We start from the raw sequence: 20,001 nt of genomic DNA, 5'->3' as shown, positions 1-20,001 counted from the left end.
CCCAGACCCACACACCACCCCCTCCCTACACGTGGCCCCAGACCCACACACCACCCCCTCCCTGCACGTGGCCCCAGACCCACACACCACCCCCTCCCTGCACGTGGCCCCAGACCCACACACCAGCCCCTCCCTGCACGCGGCCCCCGGACCACACACCACCCCCTCCCTGCACGTGGCCCCCGGACCCACACACCACCCCCTCCCTGCACGTGGCCCCAGACCCACACACCAGCCCCTCCCTGCACGTGGCCCCAGACCCACACACCACCCCCTCCCTGCACGTGGCCCCAGACCCACACACCAGCCCCTCCCTGCACGCGGCCCCCGGACCACACACCACCCCCTCCCTGCACGCGGCCCCCGGACCACATGTCAGGGTTGTCAGGGCCCCTGGAGGCTCTGACTGGCGGCCAGGGGTGTGAGCCCCAGGTAACAGCACAGCTCACTCCAGCAGGCACCAGCCTTTGCCAGTAGCTGGAGGTGCTCAGCTGGGGGTCTGCAGTCTCCCCAAAACACCCCCCCCCCATCGAAAGTCCAAGGTCGCAGTCACGGTGGAAGCCGCTGGGCTCTGGGCCCCTGGGGGCTGGGCGTGGCGCCGCCCCTTCTCACTCACAAGGCCCTCGCACGTGTTGCTGCCATTTCCCAGATGGGGAAACTGAGGCCCAGCAAAGCGGTGGGAGGGACGCTGCTCACCAGACCTCGAGGACGCCTGCCTGCCGACAGCCAGACACCATCAGGGCCCACACGGGGAGGCCCCAGTCGGCTACCCACCCTCGACCCCGTCCCCGCCCCGAGCCCACCCCGTCCCCCAGCTCCAGCGGCTCCAGGACGGGCTCTGGCTGCGTCCCCGTCGGCCCCCAGGGCTGCGCTGCCGGGAAGCCGGCCTTTCACCTGCCCGGCGGCCAGGTCCCCAGCACGGACCAGGGACAAGCTGGGACGTGGTGTAACTTGTCGCCACACACACGCGCGCGCCTCTCTGTGGCCGGTCAGGCGCCTTCCTGCTCACGTGGGAGAAAACGCCGTCGCTGGTGAACGGCTGCGGGGACAGGCGAAGGGACAGGCGAAGGCCCCGCCCGGCGAGGCGCGCCCGGTGCGTCCTGCGGGAGGCGCGGTGTGTGTAGCGCGTGTTGGTGCGGATTGTGTTTCTGTGACAATAAAGCACGTGTCCCGGTGACTGTCTCTTCCGAGTCAATCTGACCGGAGCCACGCGGGCTCCCGCTGGGCGAGGGAGGCGGCAGCCCCACGCGGGTCGGCACCAGGCGGGCTTCTCCCGTGTCCCCGTCATGCGACTGACCCCGGCGCCCTCCCCGCTGCTCCGCGGACCCCAGACGAGAAGGCCCGGGGGCCGGGCCCCGCGAAGCCAGCCCACCTCCCGGGCTGACCAGGGCTCCGCCCGCGTCCGGCCTCCCGGCCATGCTCTCCCCAGCCCGTGAGGCCGGGTCTCGGCCTTAGGGACGTCCCATGTGGTACCGTGGGGAGCACACCCCCCTCCGTGCGGTGGGAGCCGCGTTCACGGGACTCGGGGTGCTCCCCCCAGGCTGTGCCTGTCCCCGAGGCTGGCTGCTCGGGCCCTCCCGGCTCTGGAGTCACAGCGTTTGCTCTTTCGGGTCTGACCTCCGTCACTGAGCAGAGTCCTCAAGGTTCGTCCCGCTGTGGCGGGCGTTGCAGGGTCCTTCCTTTTATTTATTTTTAAATGTCATTTTATTGATGTCAGAGAGGAAGGGGGAGGGAGAGAGAGAGAAACATCCATGATGAGAGAGAATCATGGACCACCCGCCTCCTGCAGGCCCCGCACACCGGGGATGGAGCCCGCAACCCGGGCCTGTGCCCCGACCGGGAACGGCATGGTGACCTCCTGGTTCGTAGGTGGACGCTCAGCCCCTGAGCCCCGCGGCGGCCTGAGTTTTCTTCCGTCAAGGCTGAGCCGCCCTCCCTGTGCATATGCTCCGCGTGTTGCTCCTCCGCCGTCTGTCCACCGGCACGGCCGCTCCCACTGCCGGGCGAATCCTGCTGCGGTGCACGTGGCTGAGCGGTCCCCGCACGCCTTTCCGGTCCCCCCAACGCGCTCGCACTTCCACCTGGAGCGCTGCCTCGCCAAGCAGCCGGTGCCCGCGTCCGGTGTGTCGCACGATCTCGGGAAGGCGGCCACGAATTCTCCCCGCATCCCAGCGGGAGTGCTGAGCGGCCTGGGGACACACGTGTCCGTCCGTCCATCCGTCAGGGGAAAGGGAGCTTGATGCGGGCTCGCATAGATCAGGAAGAACACGGTGTGTGAATTTGCATGTGTTCTGGTCAGTTTCACTCAAACATCCTTCAGGAGTGCAGGCAACTCAGCAAGTGTCTGGGAGGACACCCCAGAGCAGGAGCCACCACCTGCCCACAGAAGTGCTCAGTGGGCCGGCCGGTGTGGCCCAGTGGAAACCAGGAGGTCACGGTTCGATCCCCGGCCACGTGCGAGGGTTGCAGGCTCGATCCCCAGTGTGGGGTGTGCAGGAGGCAGCCGGTCCATGATTCTCTCTCATCATGGATGCTTCTATCTATCCCTCTGTCTTCCTCTTTGAAATCAATTTAAACATATACATATCCTCCTATATAATAGAAGGGTAATATGCAAATTGTCCCCTCGACTGGGAGTTCCACCTGAGTTTGACCACAGGGCGGGGCCAGCACACCAACCACCCAGGGCCACTCCTCCGAACCAGCCCCACTCTGATTGGCCCCCCACACCCTGATCAGGGGCGGGGCGTGCTCGCCAACCTCCCGTGTCCCCTCCCCCTGGCCAGCCTCTGATAGCTGATCGGCCGTTGGGGCGGGCCAGACCCCACCCGTGCACAGCTTCGTGCGCCAGGCCTCTACGAAGGGAAACGTACAAAAGGCCGCTTCTCTTCTTTTCTTTGAAATACTGCTAAAAGCAAAATGTCTAGCATTGTAGGCGGATGGAATACTTTTGACAACTATAGCTTCTTTATTAAGATAAAAGTCACCATTTTAGATTGTGGCATCAGTGGCAGGTAGCAATGGACCCTACAGGCAGCAGTCACCACTATCTTGTCCCCCCAAAGGGACCTGCCCATGAGCACCCCTCCACCCTCCATCTCCCAGCCCCTACCCCACCCCTCCACCCTCTATCTCCCAGCCCCTACCCCACCCCCATGAGCATCCCTCCACCCTCCATCTCCCAGCCCCTACCCCACCCCCATGAGCACCCCTCCACCCTCCATCTCCCAGCCCCTACCCCACCCCCATGAGCACCCCTCCGCCCTCCATCTCCCAGCCCCTACCCCACCCCCATGAGCACCCCTCCGCCCTCCATCTCCCAGCCCCTACCCCACCCCCATGAGCACCCCTCCGCCCTCCATCTCCCAGCCCCCCACCCCCGCCCCTGCCCCCACCACTGCAGATTTGCCTGTTCTGGACATTTTACATAAATATAATCACACGCCATGGGGCCGTTTATGCCTGTTGTTCCTTTTGTTTCTGTTTTTTTTTTTTAAACTGCAGCTTTAAAACCATGAAATGGCCATAAAGAAACTTCAGCCTGATGCAGAGACTCAACAAGGCCACTTCTTCTCTTTTCTTAATGTTTTTATTGATTTCAGAGAGGAAGGGAGAGGGAGAGGAATAGAAACATCCCTGACAAGAAGCACTGATCAGCCGCACGCTCCCCACTGGGGGTGGAGCTCGCAACCTAGGCATGTGCCCTTGACCACAACTGAACCCCGGACCCTTCAGTCCATGGGCCGATGCTCTATCCACTGAGCCACACCAGCCGGGCCAAGGCCACTTCCTAAAGTCCTCTGTGAGCCCAAGGCCTGGCATCCACGTGTCTGGGACAGTGGCCCAAGCCAGGGTGACTCAGTGAATAGCGCGCCGGCCCATGGACTGAAGGGTCCTGGGTGTGATTCCGGTCAAGGGCACGGACCTTGGTCACAGGCTCATCCCCGGCCCTGGTTGGGGTGCTTGCGGGAGGCGATGAATCGATGTGTCTCTCTCACATCGATGTTTCTCTCTCTGTCTCTCCCTCTCCCTTTCCACTCTCCCTAAAAATCAATGGAAACATACCCCTGGGTGAGGCTTAACAACAACAAACAAGGACCCGGATAGCGAGGTTTTAATAAAACCACAGCGAGCGTTTCCCTAGGCCGCAGCCGCCAGCCAGGGGTCCGCGTCCATTTTTTAAAAAGAACGACATCCGGGTTAAGAAATGCTCCAAACTGTGGATTTGAACCCAGGGCATCCGTTTCCATGTCAGAGCCCCTGAGCCAGTGTCAGGTTTAAATAAGGTGAATTATGGACGATGGGAAAACAAACAGACAAAAATAAAAACCCCAGGAGCCCGGCCGGCCGACGTGGCTCAGGGGCGGAGCGTCGACCTATGAACCAGGAGGTCACAGTTCGATTCCTGGTCAGGGCACACGCCCAGGTTGTGGGCTCCATCCCCAGCAGGGGGCGTGCAGGAGGCAGCCGATGGATGGTTCTCTCTCATCATTGATGTTTCTCTCTCTCCCTCTCCCTTCCTCTCTGAAATCAATAAAAAACATATTTTTTAAAAAAACAAACAAAAGCAGGAGAATGGCCGCCGATGCCTGGGGCCCTTCTCGCTGCTCTGAGCACCCTGAGGCCCAGCCGAGCGGCTTCACGTCCCCGCCCGATAGAAAGCTCCCAAGGGGCTCGGGACATTAAGACAATGACTGCTGTTTCCATGGAGACATCTGTGATGCCACACTCTGCTCCCAGGATCCCACAGGACGGGGAGCTTTGGAGGTGGCCTCGCGTTAGTTAGGTCTCCGGGTCCGCGCCCGCCTCGCCGCCCTGTCTCGGACGAGGGGCACCCCTGCGCTGCTCTGTCAGACAGCAGACAATGCGGCTCGGCCCTCGGCCCTCCCCCAGATGTTGCCCGTGGGACCCAGGAGGCCTCAGAGACAGAACCTGCTGCTCAGCCCAATGGAGAAGGGCCTGACGGTGCTCCGCAGTGTGGCCGGCCACGCCTGCCAGCCCCCAGCGTGGAAGCTGCACGCCAAGCAGCAGCCCCTCTGCAAGTCGGCTCAGGCCATCAACCTCTACTGCAGGAGGAAGGTAGGCGCCCGGGGCCGCCACTCCGCCCACAGGCCGTGCGGCCACCCCAGCTCTCCAAAGAGCTGTGTGTTTCTATAAATATACTAGAGGCCCAGTGCACAAAATTCGTGCACGGGGGAGGGGGGGTTGTCCCTCAGCCCAGCCTGCACCCTCTCCAATCTGGGACCCTTGGGGAATGTCCGACTGCTGGTTTAGGTCCAATCCCATCGGGCCTAAACCGGCAGTCGGATATCCCTCTCACAATCTGGGACTGCTGGCTCCTAACTGCTCACCTGCCTGCCTGCCTGATTGCCCCCTAACTGCTCCCCTGCCAGCCTGATGGCCCCCAACTGCCCTCCCCTGCTGGCCATCTTGTGACAACGTCACTGTGGTCATCTTGTGATGACGTCACGTGAGGGCGTCACGCGATGCCACTTAGGCTTTTATTATATAGGATGTTTATTGATGTCAGAGAGGAAGGGAGAGGGAGAGAGAGAGAGAGAGAAACATCAATGATGAGAGAGAATCATGGATTGGCTGCCTCCTGCATGCCCCACACTGGGGACCGAGCCCACAACCGGAGCATGTGCCCTGACCGGGAATTGAACCATGACCTCCTGGTTCAGAGGTGGACGCTCAGCCACTGAGCCCTGCCGGCTGGGCTCTAAGTAGGTTTTGATGGAGGCGGCGTGAGCCCCAGCCTTTGCTGGGGGCGGGGGGTCTTGGGAAGGAGCAAAAGGGGAGAAGAGAACTTGGGAAGGGCAACGCGGGGTTCAGGCGGCCGCCATGTGCCGAGAGCGACTGGAGCGCCCCCCACCCCGGGGCTCACTACACGGACGGACGGCACCTGGGCTCGGCCCCGCAGTCACTGGAGCAGGTCGCCCGCGTGGCTGTCAGCAAGCGAGTGGCTGGCGGGGAGGGGACAGACGGCTGCCGCGGGCCCGGGCGGGACCAGGCCCCGGCCACCCCGCCTTTCTCTCCGTGACTGTCTCCCTGTCCCCGCTCCCCCAGAGCGAGTGCCTGCCGGACGCCAGCCCCGAGGACAGCACCTTCCTGCTGGAAATGCAGGAGCTGCGCAGCATGTTCCTCCAGCGGCCTGGCTGCCCGCAGTTCTGCACGCGGGCCACCTCCATGTCGCGCTCCGGTGAGAGCCCGCCGGCCCGGCCTTCCTGGCGGCCAGGGGCACAGGGCAGAGTGCGGGGCGTTCAGGGGGAGGGAGTGGGAGATTCGGGAGGGACGCTTCTGGAAAGAGCCCATGAGGCTGAAGACGTGCTGAGGACCAAGCCTGTGGGCCGAGACCGCGGCTGCCGATGGCCGGTGAGGCGCCGGGGCCCCGTCGCGTCCACCCTGTGACTGAGGCCCAGAGGCCGCTGAGTGCGCGGTGGGCACTGCAGGCCTCCGTGCAGCAGGCTTCACCCCGACCTGCGGGCCCCGGGCCCCGGTGGCTCCCCTTCCCCAGGCCCCGTGGCGATGGTGGGTCTCAGCCAGGACCCCACCCGCCGTCCTGGCTCTAGGTGCCCCCTCAGGGCCAGGGCCTCGGAGAGCATGACTTGTGGGCAGGTCATGGGAAGGTCCTGAGGGCGGGTAGGGGGTGGAGGGGGGGTGTGTGCTCACAGGGCCCGTCAATTAGGGCCCCAAAGGCTCAGATGAAGCAGGCTCTGGCGGGAGGGGGGCAGGTTTTGGCGGGACCTTGAGGGGAGCCGTTTCTGCAGAAGGGCACTCGGATCTGCCCTCCCGGGAGGGGGTGCGCCGGTTTGCAGAAATTCCCTTGTGCCCGGCGCGCTGTGGGGGACGCGCTGTGGTGGGCAGCAGCCGCCATTGCGTTTGAATTGATCCCCGGGGTTCAGCCCCTGCGGCCACAGAGACAAGTCGTCTTTCTTCGCAGCTGAGGTTTATAGAGAAATGGCATAGAGCCCGGCCGGCAGGGCTCAGGGGCTGAGCGTCGACCTATGAACCAGGAGGTCACAGTTCCATTCCCGGTCAGGGCACAGGCCCGGGTTGTGGGCTCCATCCCCGGTGTGGGGCGTGCAGGAGGCAGCCGATCCACGATTCCGCTCATCATTGATGTTTCTCTCTCTCTCCCTCTCCCTTTCTCTCTGTAATTAATTTAAAAAGGATGAAAAGAAAGAGAGAGAGAAGTGGCATAAGGCCCTAGCCAGTGTGGCTCAATGGATAGAGCATCGGTCTGCGGACCGAAGGGTCCTGGGTTTGATTCCTGTCAAGGGCACGTACCTCGGTTGCAGGCTCCTCCATGGCCCAGATCCTGGTCAGGGGCGCGTGCAGGAGGCAACCCATCGATGTGTTTCTCTCACATTGATATTTCTCTCTGTCTTTCCCTCTCTCTTCCACTCTCTCTAAAATGAATGGAAAAATACCCTCGGGTGAGGATTAACAAGAAAAGAAAGGGCATAAAAGGCCTGCACCCCCCGCCCGCCCCCCCCCCCCCAGGGCCTGGGGAAGCCGTCAGCGCGCTCTCACCCTGCAGGGATGACCTCCACCATGACCTTGCCCGTGGAGAGCTGCCTGGGCTCCAAGGCCTGGAAGCCGACCAAGGGCTCAGTCTCCAGCCAGCAGGACTTGGACAAGAAGGCGGACGGTGAGGGCAGCGCCTCCTGGTCACAGGGGTCCTCCCCTTGGGCCCCCAGCCCCAGGGCCTCTGCCTGCACCTGCTGGGCCCCTGCTCCCCAGCGCACCTGCTCCCGTGCCAGGGAACGCCCTTCCCGTCCCCCATCCCCTGCCACCACCTGCCCGGCCATCCCCTGCGTAGGGGCCCAGCAGTCTGCAGGCTGCTCTGTGCCTCCCCCCACTTCCTCAGTGACACACGGCTGGGGCGGGGGGCGGGGTTGGGGTGGGGACAGCAGCCCGGGCCCTGCAGGCCTGGGGAGCCCAGCTGGGCCAGGAAGGGTGTCTCAGGGGTCGTGAAAGGTCGCACCGCCCGGGAAGAGCCCAACGCCTGCCTCCCCGCAGGGCCCCTGCTGCCTGGTAGCCAGAGCGCCGGGGAGCTCGAGTACCTTCGGAAGAGCCAGTCCCAGCAGCTGAGCCCGGCCGGCAGCAGCCCGGCGCTGGACCAGAGCCACCTGAGGAAGCGGGTGCCCTGGTACATCTCGGTCATCCACGAGAAGGTACCGCCCGCGAGCAGCTGGCCTGGTGCCGCCCAGCTCCGTGCCCCTGTCACCCGTGGCTGCGCAGGACAGCTCCGCTCCTGCCGGAGGCTGCTCCGCCGCGCCCCAGGCTCCCTTCTAGAATCTGTCAGCTGTGCGCGCAGGTCCCCAGACGTGTTCCCGCCGACCCCCAGGCCCCTTCTTTGGCATCTGGGACTCAGAGGCTCCCCACATGGGCTGGCCCCTGCGCCTCCACAGCCCAGAGGGTGGCTCAGAGCCTCGCCCTCACCAACGTGCAGGCAGCGTGCCAACACACAGCGTCCCCCTCACCCGGCGGCACAACCTTGGCCCAGTCCTTCCGCTCCGGAGAAGATGCGCTCAGAAACCGCTGGGGGCGCAGCGTCGGCCTGCGCCCAGCTCCTGGCGGAGTCGTTATTTCCCACTCGACTGGGAGGGAGGCTGGCCCGGGCCTTGTCGGTCTCGTAATTCCTTTGTTTGAATTTGGTGGCAGAGTTCATCTGATCTCAAATTCAGAGGCGGGATGCGCTCTCCTCTTTCCTTTCCCCGTTCTCTGAAAGAGCTTGCTAAGACTGGAGTCCTTTCTCTGAGAAATTCTGGAGTTCGTCACTGAGAACGTCTGTGTGGAGATCTGACAGGGTGGGTGTCAGTCCGGCCGGTGTGGCTCAGTGGTTGGGTGTCGGCCCATGAACCAAGAGGCCACAGGTTTGATCCCCAGTAGGGGGCACGCACGCGGCAACTGATACACGATTCTCTCTCATCATCGATGTTTCTCTCCCTCCCTCTCCCTCCTTCTCTCTCTAAAATCAATAAATAAAACGTGTGTTAAAACAAGGAATTCAATTCCTCTTAGGATGTTCAGATTTCCTTTTCCCCTGGCTTCAGGTTGGGTGAGCTATGGTTTTCTAGGAATGTGCCCCTTTCCTGGCAATTTTCAAATGTATTCACCTGACCCCTGCGTCATGTCTCTCGTTTTCCTCCCCACGCAGGCGGGAGATTGTGGGGGAGCGGCCTCTGTCGGTACTGACACCGCGGACCCAGGCCCGCTCTCATCTCTCCGTCGGTCCTGTTAGAAGTTTGACCGTCTTTTCTTAGAATCCACTTCTGTTTGGTTTTTTAAGGTGGTGACGCGTTGATGATGGTCATGGCCGTGAGCAACAGGAAGTGTTGGGTAGTGGGCGGGTCCACAGGGGGGCCTGGCCGGGTCTGTTAGCGAGGGCCCAGGAGGACTCACTTTACATGGATTCCCTAAATTCTGCCTCTACATTTCAGGAGAGCTTTCACCACTCAGGAAGTGTTGCTACCCCTTGACCAAGCCATCCCACTCCCGGGAAGTAGCCCGAGGATATAATTAGATAGAGTCGCACAGATGCAGTGAAAGGATGTCCTTCTCAGTGTGGTTATTCATCCCAACTGGGGAAGGAAATGACCAGCACATGCATGTGAGCTGGCCCAGGAAGGGCTGCAGGCTTGGCTATCTCTAGGAGCTCCATCGGACCTCTTGGGGTCTCCTCCTCTCATCTCTGCCTTCCTCTGAGCTGTCACAGGTGAGTCTGCCTCTTCTGGAGGCAAGACAGCCACGTGCAGCAATCCACGCCTGTGTGCAAACTCAGCGGCCCCAGTGGAAGGAGCACCTCCTTCCTGTATCAGTGTCTGATGTGGGACACGTGTGTGTGTCTAAGTCACCCTGTTGTAGAAGACCGGAGAAAAACCAAGCCACGCTTTAGAGAAATGGAGTTACACCGTTTATTCTGCCAGCGGACTCAGAGGAGTCATTTCCCAAGTCTGAGCAAAGAAACATGCAGGGAGCTTCTCCTTTATATCTTTCTGGTGTCTTTGTCCCCCAGATATGGATTATGCCTCCGGTCCTTTCGCGGGCTTTGCAAAGAAGGCCCCAGGTGTTGGGGGTCTTGAGACCATATCTAATGGTCTGGCCTGGCACCAGCACTAATAACCCCCCTCTCTGGGGCTGTGCACTGTTCATAGTTTATGGCCTCTGTATTTAGGCAACAGGTCTTGCAAGACCAGTTTCTGGGAAAGAGGCAGTGAGTTAATTATAGGTTATCAAGAATGAACACTGGACTTGCTGGCACAGATTCAGATTGCTTGCCCCCCCCCCCCCCCCCGCCCCAAATATCAGGGTTACATTGGAATTAGCCTTTTAGACTTCTCAACCAGGGCCAGGGTGAAGACACGATTTCTGTATGACTACTTGCCCCTCTAACCTAATAGGACCAATGATTCCCACATGCCCTTCAGATTCTCCAAGTGTTAAAATGCTGCCATGTTTGCTTCGTCCTCTCCTCCCTCTCCCTCGTTATCATTCATTCTTGTACTTGATTTACATCCTTCCTTTCCCTCTTCATTCTTTAATTTGCAGTTCTTTTTCAAATTCTAGAGATGGATACTTAGTACCTAATTGCCTTCCATTATTTTCTCTAATGGATGTATTTTAAGGCTATACATTTGTCCTTAATTACAGCTTTAGCTGCACCCCACCAGTCTCAATATGTCCAAGTGTTCATTATTGTTCAGTTTAAGATGTTTTCTAGCTTCCTCTGTGACTTTCTCTTTGACTCGTGGGTTGTGTGGAAGCCTACCACCTTGTTTCCAAACATTGGAGGATTTTCTAGTTCCCTTTCCTTCCAGAATCCTGTCTGGAAGAATGCTCTCTAGTGTCTCTAAATTCATACACTGTGACCTGCGTGGCGGGTTTCAGGATGACCTGCAGGAGGGCCGACGCACCATGAAGAGACTACACAAGAAAGATGAATTTTTAAGGCACGGGAGGCCAGGTGGAGCCTCTTGCAAGAAGAGGAGCCCACAAGTCCGGGTCCTGCCTGCTTTTATTCAGTTTGGTTACACACTTGCTCTTTAGCAACGCATGCAGGCAGAACAGAGAGAATGGAAGGCCAGTAAAGCTCAGTGAAGTTTAGGAAGCAACGTAAAGACAATCAGGTCAGGAAATCGCCCCGAGCCATCGCCATCGCCGTCGCCGTAGCCAGAGCAGCCGGAGTGACCTATGCCGGTGGCAGCCCTGCTTTTATGCTAACGCGGCTGTGGGGGCCCCGCACTCATATCTGCTGGGGACCAGATCTTTCTGTCCCCGCGTGTCCCAAACACCCCATCCGTATTGCGTCTCCAATGTTGAAGAATCTAGGGCATTGGGGTGTAGAGACGGGAAGTTGAGGGGCGGAGGAGCCCTGGGGTGGCCTGTGGAGAGAGTTTCTGGTCGAGTGTGGGCTGCACAGAGGATGTGTCCGCAGTCACAGTGGGCGGCTGGCCAGGAGCCAGGATGACTCTCCCCGGGAAAGCCTGTGGGCAGGACCCGGCTGCAGTAAAAGGCACACGTCTTGGGCTCAGGGTCTTGGGGCCCCAGAACAGCAGGCCGGCTCTACCTGGGCCCGGAGCTGCTGTCCTGCTGATGGCTGGAAGGGGTGAGGAAGAGTGTGGTTGTGGCCCTGGCTGGTGTGGTTCAGTGGATAGAGCATCGGCCTGTGGACTGAAGGGTCCTGGATTCGAGCCTGGTCAGGGCACCAGCCCAGGTTGCAGGCTCAATCCTCAGTAGGCGACGTGCAGGAGGCAGTCGATCAATGATTCTCTCTCATCATTGATGTTTCTCTCTCTCTCTCTCTCTCTCTCTCTCTCTCTCTCTCTCCCTCCCTCTCCCTTCCTCTCTGAAATCAATGAAAATATATTTAATTTTTTAAAAAGCGTGTGATTGGTGGGCACTCAGGGCTGCCGTTCTCTGCCCAGGACTACTGCCTGTCCACGCTGGTGGAGGAGGTGCAGCGCCTCGCCAAGCTGCAGGGGGAGGTGCAGCGGAGGGACGAGGAGATCCTGGCGCTGCAGGGGGAGCGGGAGGCGCTGAAGAAGCAGCTGAGGTACCTCCTCAAGAGCAGAGGCCGGGAGCTGTCCGTGTGCCAGGTGAGCGGGGCCGGGGGCCGTCCCTGTGCCAGGTGAGCGGGGCCGGGGCCGTCCACGTGCCAGGTGAGCGGGGCCGGGGCCGTCCGTGTGCCAGGTGAGCGGGGCCGGGGCCGTCCGTGTGCCAGGTGAGCGGGGCCGGGGCCGTCCCTGTGCCAGGTGAGCGGGGCCGGGGCCGTCCACGTGCCAGGTGAGCGGGGCCGGGGCCGTCCGTGTGACAGGTGAGCGGGGCCGGGGCCGTCCGTGTGCCAGGTGAGCGGGGCCGGGGCCGTCCGTGTGCCAGGTGAGCGGGGCTGGGGCCGTCCCTGTGCCAGGTGAGCGGGGCCAGGGCTGCCACAGCGTCCACACCTCCCGGGACCCTCAGGACCCTCGCCCCGCCCATCCTGCTTGTCCTGGACGGTGGCCAGGTCCTGGGGGCACTCAGGCTGGGGCTCAGGGTTTGAGCCAGAATCTGAGGCGAGGCGATGGGAACACGACGCAGAGGAAGAGCCACGCGCTGCACAGGGCCCTGCGCTCGGCCGCCCGTCTCTCCAGGGACAGGCCGCGGCGCTCGCTGGACTCAGGTCCGTCCCTGTGGGGTGAGGGCCGGCTCCTCTCATCAGGAGGGAGGGCGCCCTGCAGGCGGGGCCCCCAGACTGGCCTGGCCGTGCCCTGAGGCCGCGTGACTGGGGTTGCCCTGACCTGTCCTGACTGTGGGATGGGAACACCAGTGTCCTGCCTGTCCAGTGGGCTTGGGGGTGCTGCCTCCCAGGTCGGGCCGAGGGCTGACCAGGGCAGGTCCAGGGGGGGCCGGGTAAGCAGCCCCTCCCTTTCTAAGACCTCATTTATCTCATGCCCGAGGCTGCAGCCCCACTTGACGCCGGGGCACACATGAGTGGGGAAGGGGGTGTTCAGACCATCGCCAAATCCCACGAATGTCGCCAGAGAAAACTGCCCAGACGCCGATGGTGGGGTGGCCGGGAGGGGGCGCAGGAGTCCAGGGAGGCCTGGCAGCATGGCCCCGCCTCCTGGGGCTGGGAGGGGGTGCGAGTGGAGAGCTGCAGGGGAGATGTCCAAGGCTGCACCTCCATCCTCCAGCTGCTCCCTGGCTGCTGGCGCGGCCCCTCCTCCGACACGCAGGGGCTGCGGCCGCCTCCGGGAGGGCGGGCTGTGGGTGCATCACCTGGGAGCGGAGGGGCGTGTGCGGCCCTGAGGCCCGTGGCGTGTCCTGCAGGAGTGGCCCCCGGAGTCCGGCTCGCGGCCCCTGGGCAGGCTCAGCATCCTGCAGGACTTCTGCAGGGAGGACGAGCTGCAGAGCTGGCGGCAGGTGCGGGCGGCGCCCGGGTGTGTGACCCCGGCCTCACCTCCAGTCGCGGGGTCCCACCTGAAGCCCCACCTGGTCCCCCCCTGCTCCCCCCCCCCCCCCCCCGGTGCAGCCCTCAGTCACCCTGTAAGGGAGCAGGTGAGGGTGGCGGGCAGCTCCCACCTGGAAGAGCAACTCCAGCCCCCGCCCGGGGTGCGGGTCCCTTGCAGTCCCCCCAGGCGGTGAGACCAGGGCCTCCCCCACGGCCCTGCCTAGTGGCCCCTCCGTCCCCAGTTGCAGGAGGAGTTCGTCCTGGAGGACAGGGCCGGGGGCCTGGAGTCTGGAGGCGAGGAGGAAGAGGCGGGCCTGGAGGGGGAAGGCCAGAGGGCGGACCAGGGCGCTGTGGGCAGGAAGGAGGCTGAGGGTGAGGAGGGTGAGGAGGAGGAGCCGCAGGGGCTGGAGCTGGACGAGGAGCGGGAGGCGCAGCAGGCCCAGGAGGGCGGCGGCCTGAAGAGGTTCAGCTGCGCGGACGACGCCTTCGAGGAGGAGCTGATAGCGCAGCTGGAGGAGTACGAGCAGGTGATCCAGGAGTTCCAGCTGGAGCTGGGGGTCGCCAGGACCAGATACAACCTGGCCACAGGTGGGCGTGCGGGCGCCAGGCCGGCCAGCCCCGGCCGAGGTGGGGTGTCCTGCCCCCCACCCCCCGCCCGCAGGCAGGAGGGGCTCAGCTCCCACCCCCGCCCGCAGGCAGGACGGGCTCAGCACCCACAGGAAGTCCCTGAGCCGGGAGCCCCGTGGGGAAGGGCGGGTGGGGTGGGGAGTTGGACGCCCGGATCAGGGTCAGGCCCCCCACTGGCCCCGTGACCCCGGCCCCCCCCCGCCCCCCGCAGGAGCCTGCATCTCTCTGCAGCGGCAAGTGGACCGCCTGGAGTCGCAGCAGCAGAGGGTCAACATGGAGCACGAGCTGCTGCAGAAGGAGCTGCGGGAGCGGAAGCGTCAGCTGCAGGCCATGACCGACAAGGTGCGTCTTGCCTCCCACCGGCGCCCCCACAGCCCGGGGCAGCAGCTCCCGGGGAGACACGGAACTTAGGGGGCCGATGGGACTCTCCCGGGGCTCCGGGGCGGGTAGGTGCGGTGGCGGCGGGGGCGGGGGGGGGGAGCGCCCAGCAGGCCCCTGCCTCCCCTGCCGCCCTCCGGCCCCAGCAGCCACCCTTCTCCTGGCCTCTTGGCCCCCAGCCGTTCCGCAAGCACCTGCAGGCCGCGTCCCGGGGGAGCCCCGCCGCGCTCAGCGAGGTCGCCCCCTTGCTCAGCGCTTTGAGTTTTGTAGTTTTTCACCCGCGTCGCTTAGAGCACCCGAGTCCCAGCCTCCTGACGGGAGCAGGAGTGTCCCGGCCCCCCGCTCCCACTGCTCTCCCGCGAGGCGACCACCTTCACCGCCGGTTTCTTGGGGACCCTCCCCGCGTCCCAGGTGAGGTGGCTGCACACCCATGGCCCAGGGCCCACCTCTCAGCATCGCCCGGCCCCCGCCCCCTCCCGGCTCCTCGCTGTCGGTCAGAGTTGACTCGGCGCTGACACCTGTGGGCAGTTACTGGTCGCGCAACGAAACGGGTATCACCATGATTCATAAAGCGTGTTAAGGCGGCTGCATCCTCACTTCCCCCTCTTTTCTCTGGGGCACATCCTGCTGTCATTTTTAAAAATATACATTTTATCAATTTCAGAGAGGAAGGCAGAGGGAGGGAGAGAAACATCCATGATGAGAGAGAATCATGGATCGGCTGCCTCCCGCACGCCCCACGCTGGGATCGAGCCCCCAGCCCCAGGCCTGTGCCCTTGACCGGAGTCAAACCCAGGCCCTTCAGTCCGCAGGCCGACGCTCTATCCGCTGAGCCACACCCGCCGGGGCCCTGCAGTCCTTTGAGAAAAGATGGGGGTGCGGGGGATCGGGGAGGGCCTGTCTGGAATCTCTTATTCTCCCATCAGCAGTTCCGTTGGCTCCGGGGCCGGTTTGGGAAGGGCCTTCCCTGGGGCGGCTCAGATGCCCCTGGACACAGGAAATTGGGGGCTTCGTGCCTGGGACGGGAAGGCCTCGCGGGAGCCCAGTGAGGAGGAGGGTGTGGCTCCACCGTCAGCACCCCCACCCCCATCTGGAGTCTGGGGTCTCTGCCCCTAACCGAGCCCCGCATCTCCCAGGCCAGACCCCCGCTGGACCCACACATCTGGGCTCCCGCCGGGTGGGGAAGGGGCGGGCACCTGGCAGCTCACAGCTGGGGGTGTTTCTGAAACTTCCTCCCTCCAAGCTCCAAAGGAACCGGCTCCCCCACTTCCCGAGACTTTTAGGGGCTTGGGAGGGCAGACGGGCTTGTGCTCGGCTCTCCCTGCCATGGTCTTAGGGTTCCGTGTTTTGGGGTTCGCTTTCCAACACCCTCGTGTTATAGTCCTCTCCTCCTCCTCCTCCTCCTCCTCCTCCTCTCCTTCCTCATCAGAAACCCTCCTGCTCTCACCTTCCTGAGGCTCAGGGAGGGAGAAGCCAGAAGTGGGGTTCCATCCACCATCTCCTCCCGGAGCCCCCTGAGCCACCCACTCTGCCTTGCAGTTCTCCAACCTCCGGGAAGAGAAGAAGCAGAAAGAGGTGATGGGGCTCATCGAGAAGGACAACCTCCTCCTGCGACAGGTGACCGCGGGGGGGGGGACCCCTCCCGGGGGAGGCAGCACCCCACTCGACACACTCAGGGCGCAGGGGCACACAGAGGCCGCGCCAGCCCTGGGTCCCGATTTGTCTTTGGGGGAGGCGGGGTGGGGATGAGTGGGCCTACTCCTCCGCCCCCGGCCCCGCCCCCAGCAAGTGTGGGAGCTGGAGCATGAGCTCGCCACGCGGGAGCACGCCATCGCGGAGGCCGAGGCCAAGGCGGGCCAGCTGCAGGCCCAGGTGAGCCAGTGCCAGGACCACCTGGAGCGGCGGAAGCAGCTGCAGGAGCAGGCGCAGAGTAAGATCGAGGCGGCGCAGCAGGCGGAGCAGCAGGTCCGGGTGGCGCTGGAGAGCGCGCAGTCCAGGGTACGCCGCTCCCTCGCCCCCGCCAGCAGCAGGGCCCCGAGCTCCAGGGCCCCTGCCCACCTCATCCACCGTGGGGACCCCAGGGGCTTGTGATGTCCACAGCGAGAGGGTGGAGTTCGCAGGAGGGTCAGGGGTCAGGGAGTCTCCCCGGGTCAGAAGGGAGCTCCTCTGGGGAAGGAGGTGGCTTGGGGTCCTTCTCAGTTTTATGATGTTTTATTTATTTATAAATATACTAGAGGCCTGGTGCATGAAATTTGTGCACTGGGCGGGGGCGGGGGCGGGGGGGTGTCCCTCAGCTCGGCCTGAGCCCTCTCGCAGTCGGGGAGCCCTCGGGGGATGTCTGACTGACGGCTTAGGCCCACCCCCTGCCATCAGTCAGACATCCTTAGTGATGCTGGGGCTTCTGGCTGAGCCATGCTCCCCCTGTGGGAGCACACTGACCACCACGGGGCAGCTCCTGCATTGAGCGCCTGCCCCCGGTGGCCCCATGATGCACATGGGACCGGTAGTTCTGCCATTTGGTCAATTTGCATATTAGCATTTTATTATTTATAAATATATAGTTTTATTGATTTCAGAGAGGAAGGGAGAGGGAGAGAGAGACAGAAACATCAACAATGAGAGAGAATTATTGATCAGCTGCCTCCTGCACGCCCCCCACTGGGGATTGAACCTGCAATCGGGCATGTGCCCTGACCAGGAATCGAACCATGACCTCCTGGTTCATAGGCCAGCGCTCCACCACTGAGCCACGCTGGCCGGGCTGATTTTATTTTTTAATCATGTGCAGGTTTTACTTGTTTAATTAAAAAAGTTGATGAGGTCCTGGCCAGTTGGGCTCAGTCGGCCTGCAAACTGAAAGGTCCTAGGGTCGATCCTGGTCAGGGCACAGGCCCGGGTTGCAGGCTCGAACCCCAGCAGGGGGCGTGCAGGAGGCAGCGATCCATGATTCTCTCTCATCATGGATGTTTCTCTCTCTCTCCCTTCCTCTCTGAAGTCAATAAAAAAATATATATTTTTTTAAAAAAGGGGCCCCTTTAAAAGAAAAAGGTTGGCGAGGCCCTGGCTGGTTGCTCAGTGGTTAGAGCGTCAGCCTGCACACCCAAAGGGTTGGGAGTTTGATTCCCAGTCAAGGGCACGTACCTGGATTGCAGGTTCAGTCCTCAGCCCTGCCTGGTCTGGGCACGTGCAGGAGGCAACCAGTCAGTATCTCACATCACTGTCTCTCTCGTCCACCCTCTCTAAAAATCACCTCCACTCTCTCTATAAATCAACGGGAAAAATATCCTCAGGGGATGATTAACAAACAAACAAACAAACAAACAAACAAACCAACCAAAAGCTGGTGAGGTAGAGGGTCCTTGCGTGAGGCCACCCCAGGCCTGTCTAGCTCGCAGGTAGACGCTGTCCCTCCAGCCTCAGTTTCCGGTTCCTAAGCTGGGAAGGAGGGGGTCCCGGCGGTGGGCGGCCCCTCCGCCCCCCAAGGCCAGCGGTGACTGTCCCTTCGCTCGCCCGCAGCTGGAAAGACTGAGGAACAAGGTCATCCAGGCCGCCTTCAGCACCCCCGGGATCAGGTCCTTCGCCTCCGAGATCTCTGACAACGACATCCTGGAGGCCTTGCAGGTAGGACAGCTCCGCTGCAGCCGGGCGGAGGGAGAGGTCGGGACGGGCGCTGGTGGCCCTGCTGGTCCCGCAGGGTCTCTGTTCTGGGATGGGGACTGTCCAGGCAGAAGGGACCAGGTCTCCCAGGGGTTGCTGGTGTCCTGAGCCTGAGGCGGGGCTGCTCTCAGCATTGAATGGGCAGCAAGCCCTCCGGGCATCGGGCAGGGCAGGCGCGGGGCCCGGAGGGTTCTGGAAGCAGGAGCCGCCAGGCCACGCCCCGCTCAGCCTCCTCCGGACGCTTCTTAGCACCTCAGTGGGGTCTCCATCTGCCGAGCCAAGGCCCTGACCCGGACCCCCTTCCATGGCTTGGGCCCAGGCTATCCCTCATCCACCCCCACCCCCCACCCCAGGACTCGGAGGCGGGCTGGGCCTCAGGGAGCCACCCCCCCGCCTGCCTGGCTGGAGGAGCTGAGGGCTGGTCACCGCCCCGGGAGGGAGCGCCTACCTCAGGTGCAGGGCCAGACGGGGCGAAGAGCCCCCGGCTGACTCAGCTCTGGGGAGCTGGGCACCTGTCCCTAGGTGGCTGCGCCCCAGGCTCTGCGGGCTGAGCAGGTGCCGTCGGCCTTGGCCTTCTAGCACCCTCAGTTCCCGGAGACCTGGCTCCTCCCCTCCGATTGTGGGGGGGCGGTGAGGGGACGCTGGCCAATGGTGCTCCTGTCAGGTGGCAACAGGCCTCAGGGGAGAGGGAGACCCTGTGTGGGGCCTGGGCAGGGGCCTCTGGGGCCTGGGTACTGTTTGGACTAAGGGAAGGGGGGTGGGGAGGGGAGAGGATGAATAGAGGAGGGAGGGAGGGAGAAAAAGAAAGGGGGAGGGAGAGGGTGGGAGGGGGAAGGGGAGGATGGGAAGGGTCACCAGCACCACCCAGGAGCCGGGGAGCCTTTCCTTGGTCCCCGGGCCAGAGGAGGCCTTGGGAGGGGGTGGGGCCGCCTCCGTGGGGGACGGACCCGAGGCCCCAGGGCGGTCCCTGCGTCACCAGCTCCAGGGCCCCTGGAGCCCGTCATGGCTTCTCCTCCCGGTCAGCCAGGAGGAGGGTTTCCCCCGAATAGACTGATGCTGCCCCCAGAGCTGCCCCCCTCGGAGGCCGTGGGGGTGGGGGGGGAGGGGGGGCGAGGAGCAGCCTGGGCAGCGGTGCGTCCTTCCCCAGCGGATCATCTCGGAGCGGATGGACTACTACAACCAGCTGAAGCACAAGGGCGTCAAGGTGCCGCCGCTGCTGATGGCGGAGGTGTTCTCGTCCAGCAAGTCCAAGAAGGTGACCTCCAAGTAGCTGGGCGGGCCCCCCGCTTCGGCTCCGGTTCAGAATTAAACTCTGTTGTTGGCCACGGGCTCCGCTTCCTCTCCCGGCACTCACACGGGGCTTGGGCTCCGGCGACACCCCCAGTCCAAAGCCCACTCTCCGGCGACACCCCCAGTCCAAAAGCCCACTCTCTGGCGACACCCCCAGTCCAAAGCCCACTCTCCGGGAGTCCGCACCGCAGCCGGCACCGCCCTGGAGACACCCGCACCGAGCAGGGGCCCCGTGGCCCAGCTTTCGGAGCCACCGGCCCATGCAGTTCGGACCCGCAGGGCTCCTTCTGGTTGTGGGCGTGGGAGCGGCACCGGGTGTCTGACCCGAGGGGTCTGCCCGGACCTGGGTTCGGCAACCCCGGTTCTCGGGTTCTGGCTGGGGCAGAATTAGCCCAGACGCAAACCGTAAGGGACCATCCCCTTGGGAAACCACAGGAGAAATGGGCTCAGGAAACAAGCTATGGAGGCGAAGGAAGGGCCCTGGGGCTTGGGATGCGGACGCTGAGGGTAAACGCCCGGTGGGAGGAGGGAGAGGGAACGGCTGGGGGGAGGGGGTCCTCCTGAGGGTTTAGCGTTAGGGGGGTCCTGGGGGACGGTCTCAGGAGGACATTCGC

General features: G+C 63.1%; 1 protein-coding gene across 1 annotated transcript; it reads left to right on the top strand.

Annotated features, from left to right (window-relative positions):
* Positions 1–4,893: 4,893 nt before the first annotated feature.
* Positions 4,894–19,425, top strand: CCDC27 (coiled-coil domain containing 27; the record flags this gene model as incomplete). Its single annotated transcript, XM_081086128.1, has 12 exons — positions 4,894–5,079; positions 6,070–6,202; positions 7,544–7,654; positions 8,026–8,180; positions 11,934–12,104; positions 13,315–13,407; positions 13,678–14,023; positions 14,274–14,404; positions 15,980–16,057; positions 16,226–16,438; positions 17,957–18,061; positions 19,245–19,425. 12 exons carry the CDS (start codon positions 4,894–4,896, stop codon positions 19,365–19,367), a joined length of 1,845 nt encoding a protein of 614 aa, XP_080942254.1. The 3' UTR covers positions 19,368–19,425.
* Between the last annotated feature and the right edge of the window lie 576 nt (positions 19,426–20,001).

This window comes from Myotis nattereri (genome assembly GCF_964212035.1).
Source record: "Myotis nattereri genome assembly, chromosome: 3".
NCBI lineage: Eukaryota > Metazoa > Chordata > Mammalia > Chiroptera > Vespertilionidae > Myotis > Myotis nattereri.
Note: the sequence above shows the minus strand (reverse complement) of the source record. Positions and strands in the feature narration are given on the sequence as shown.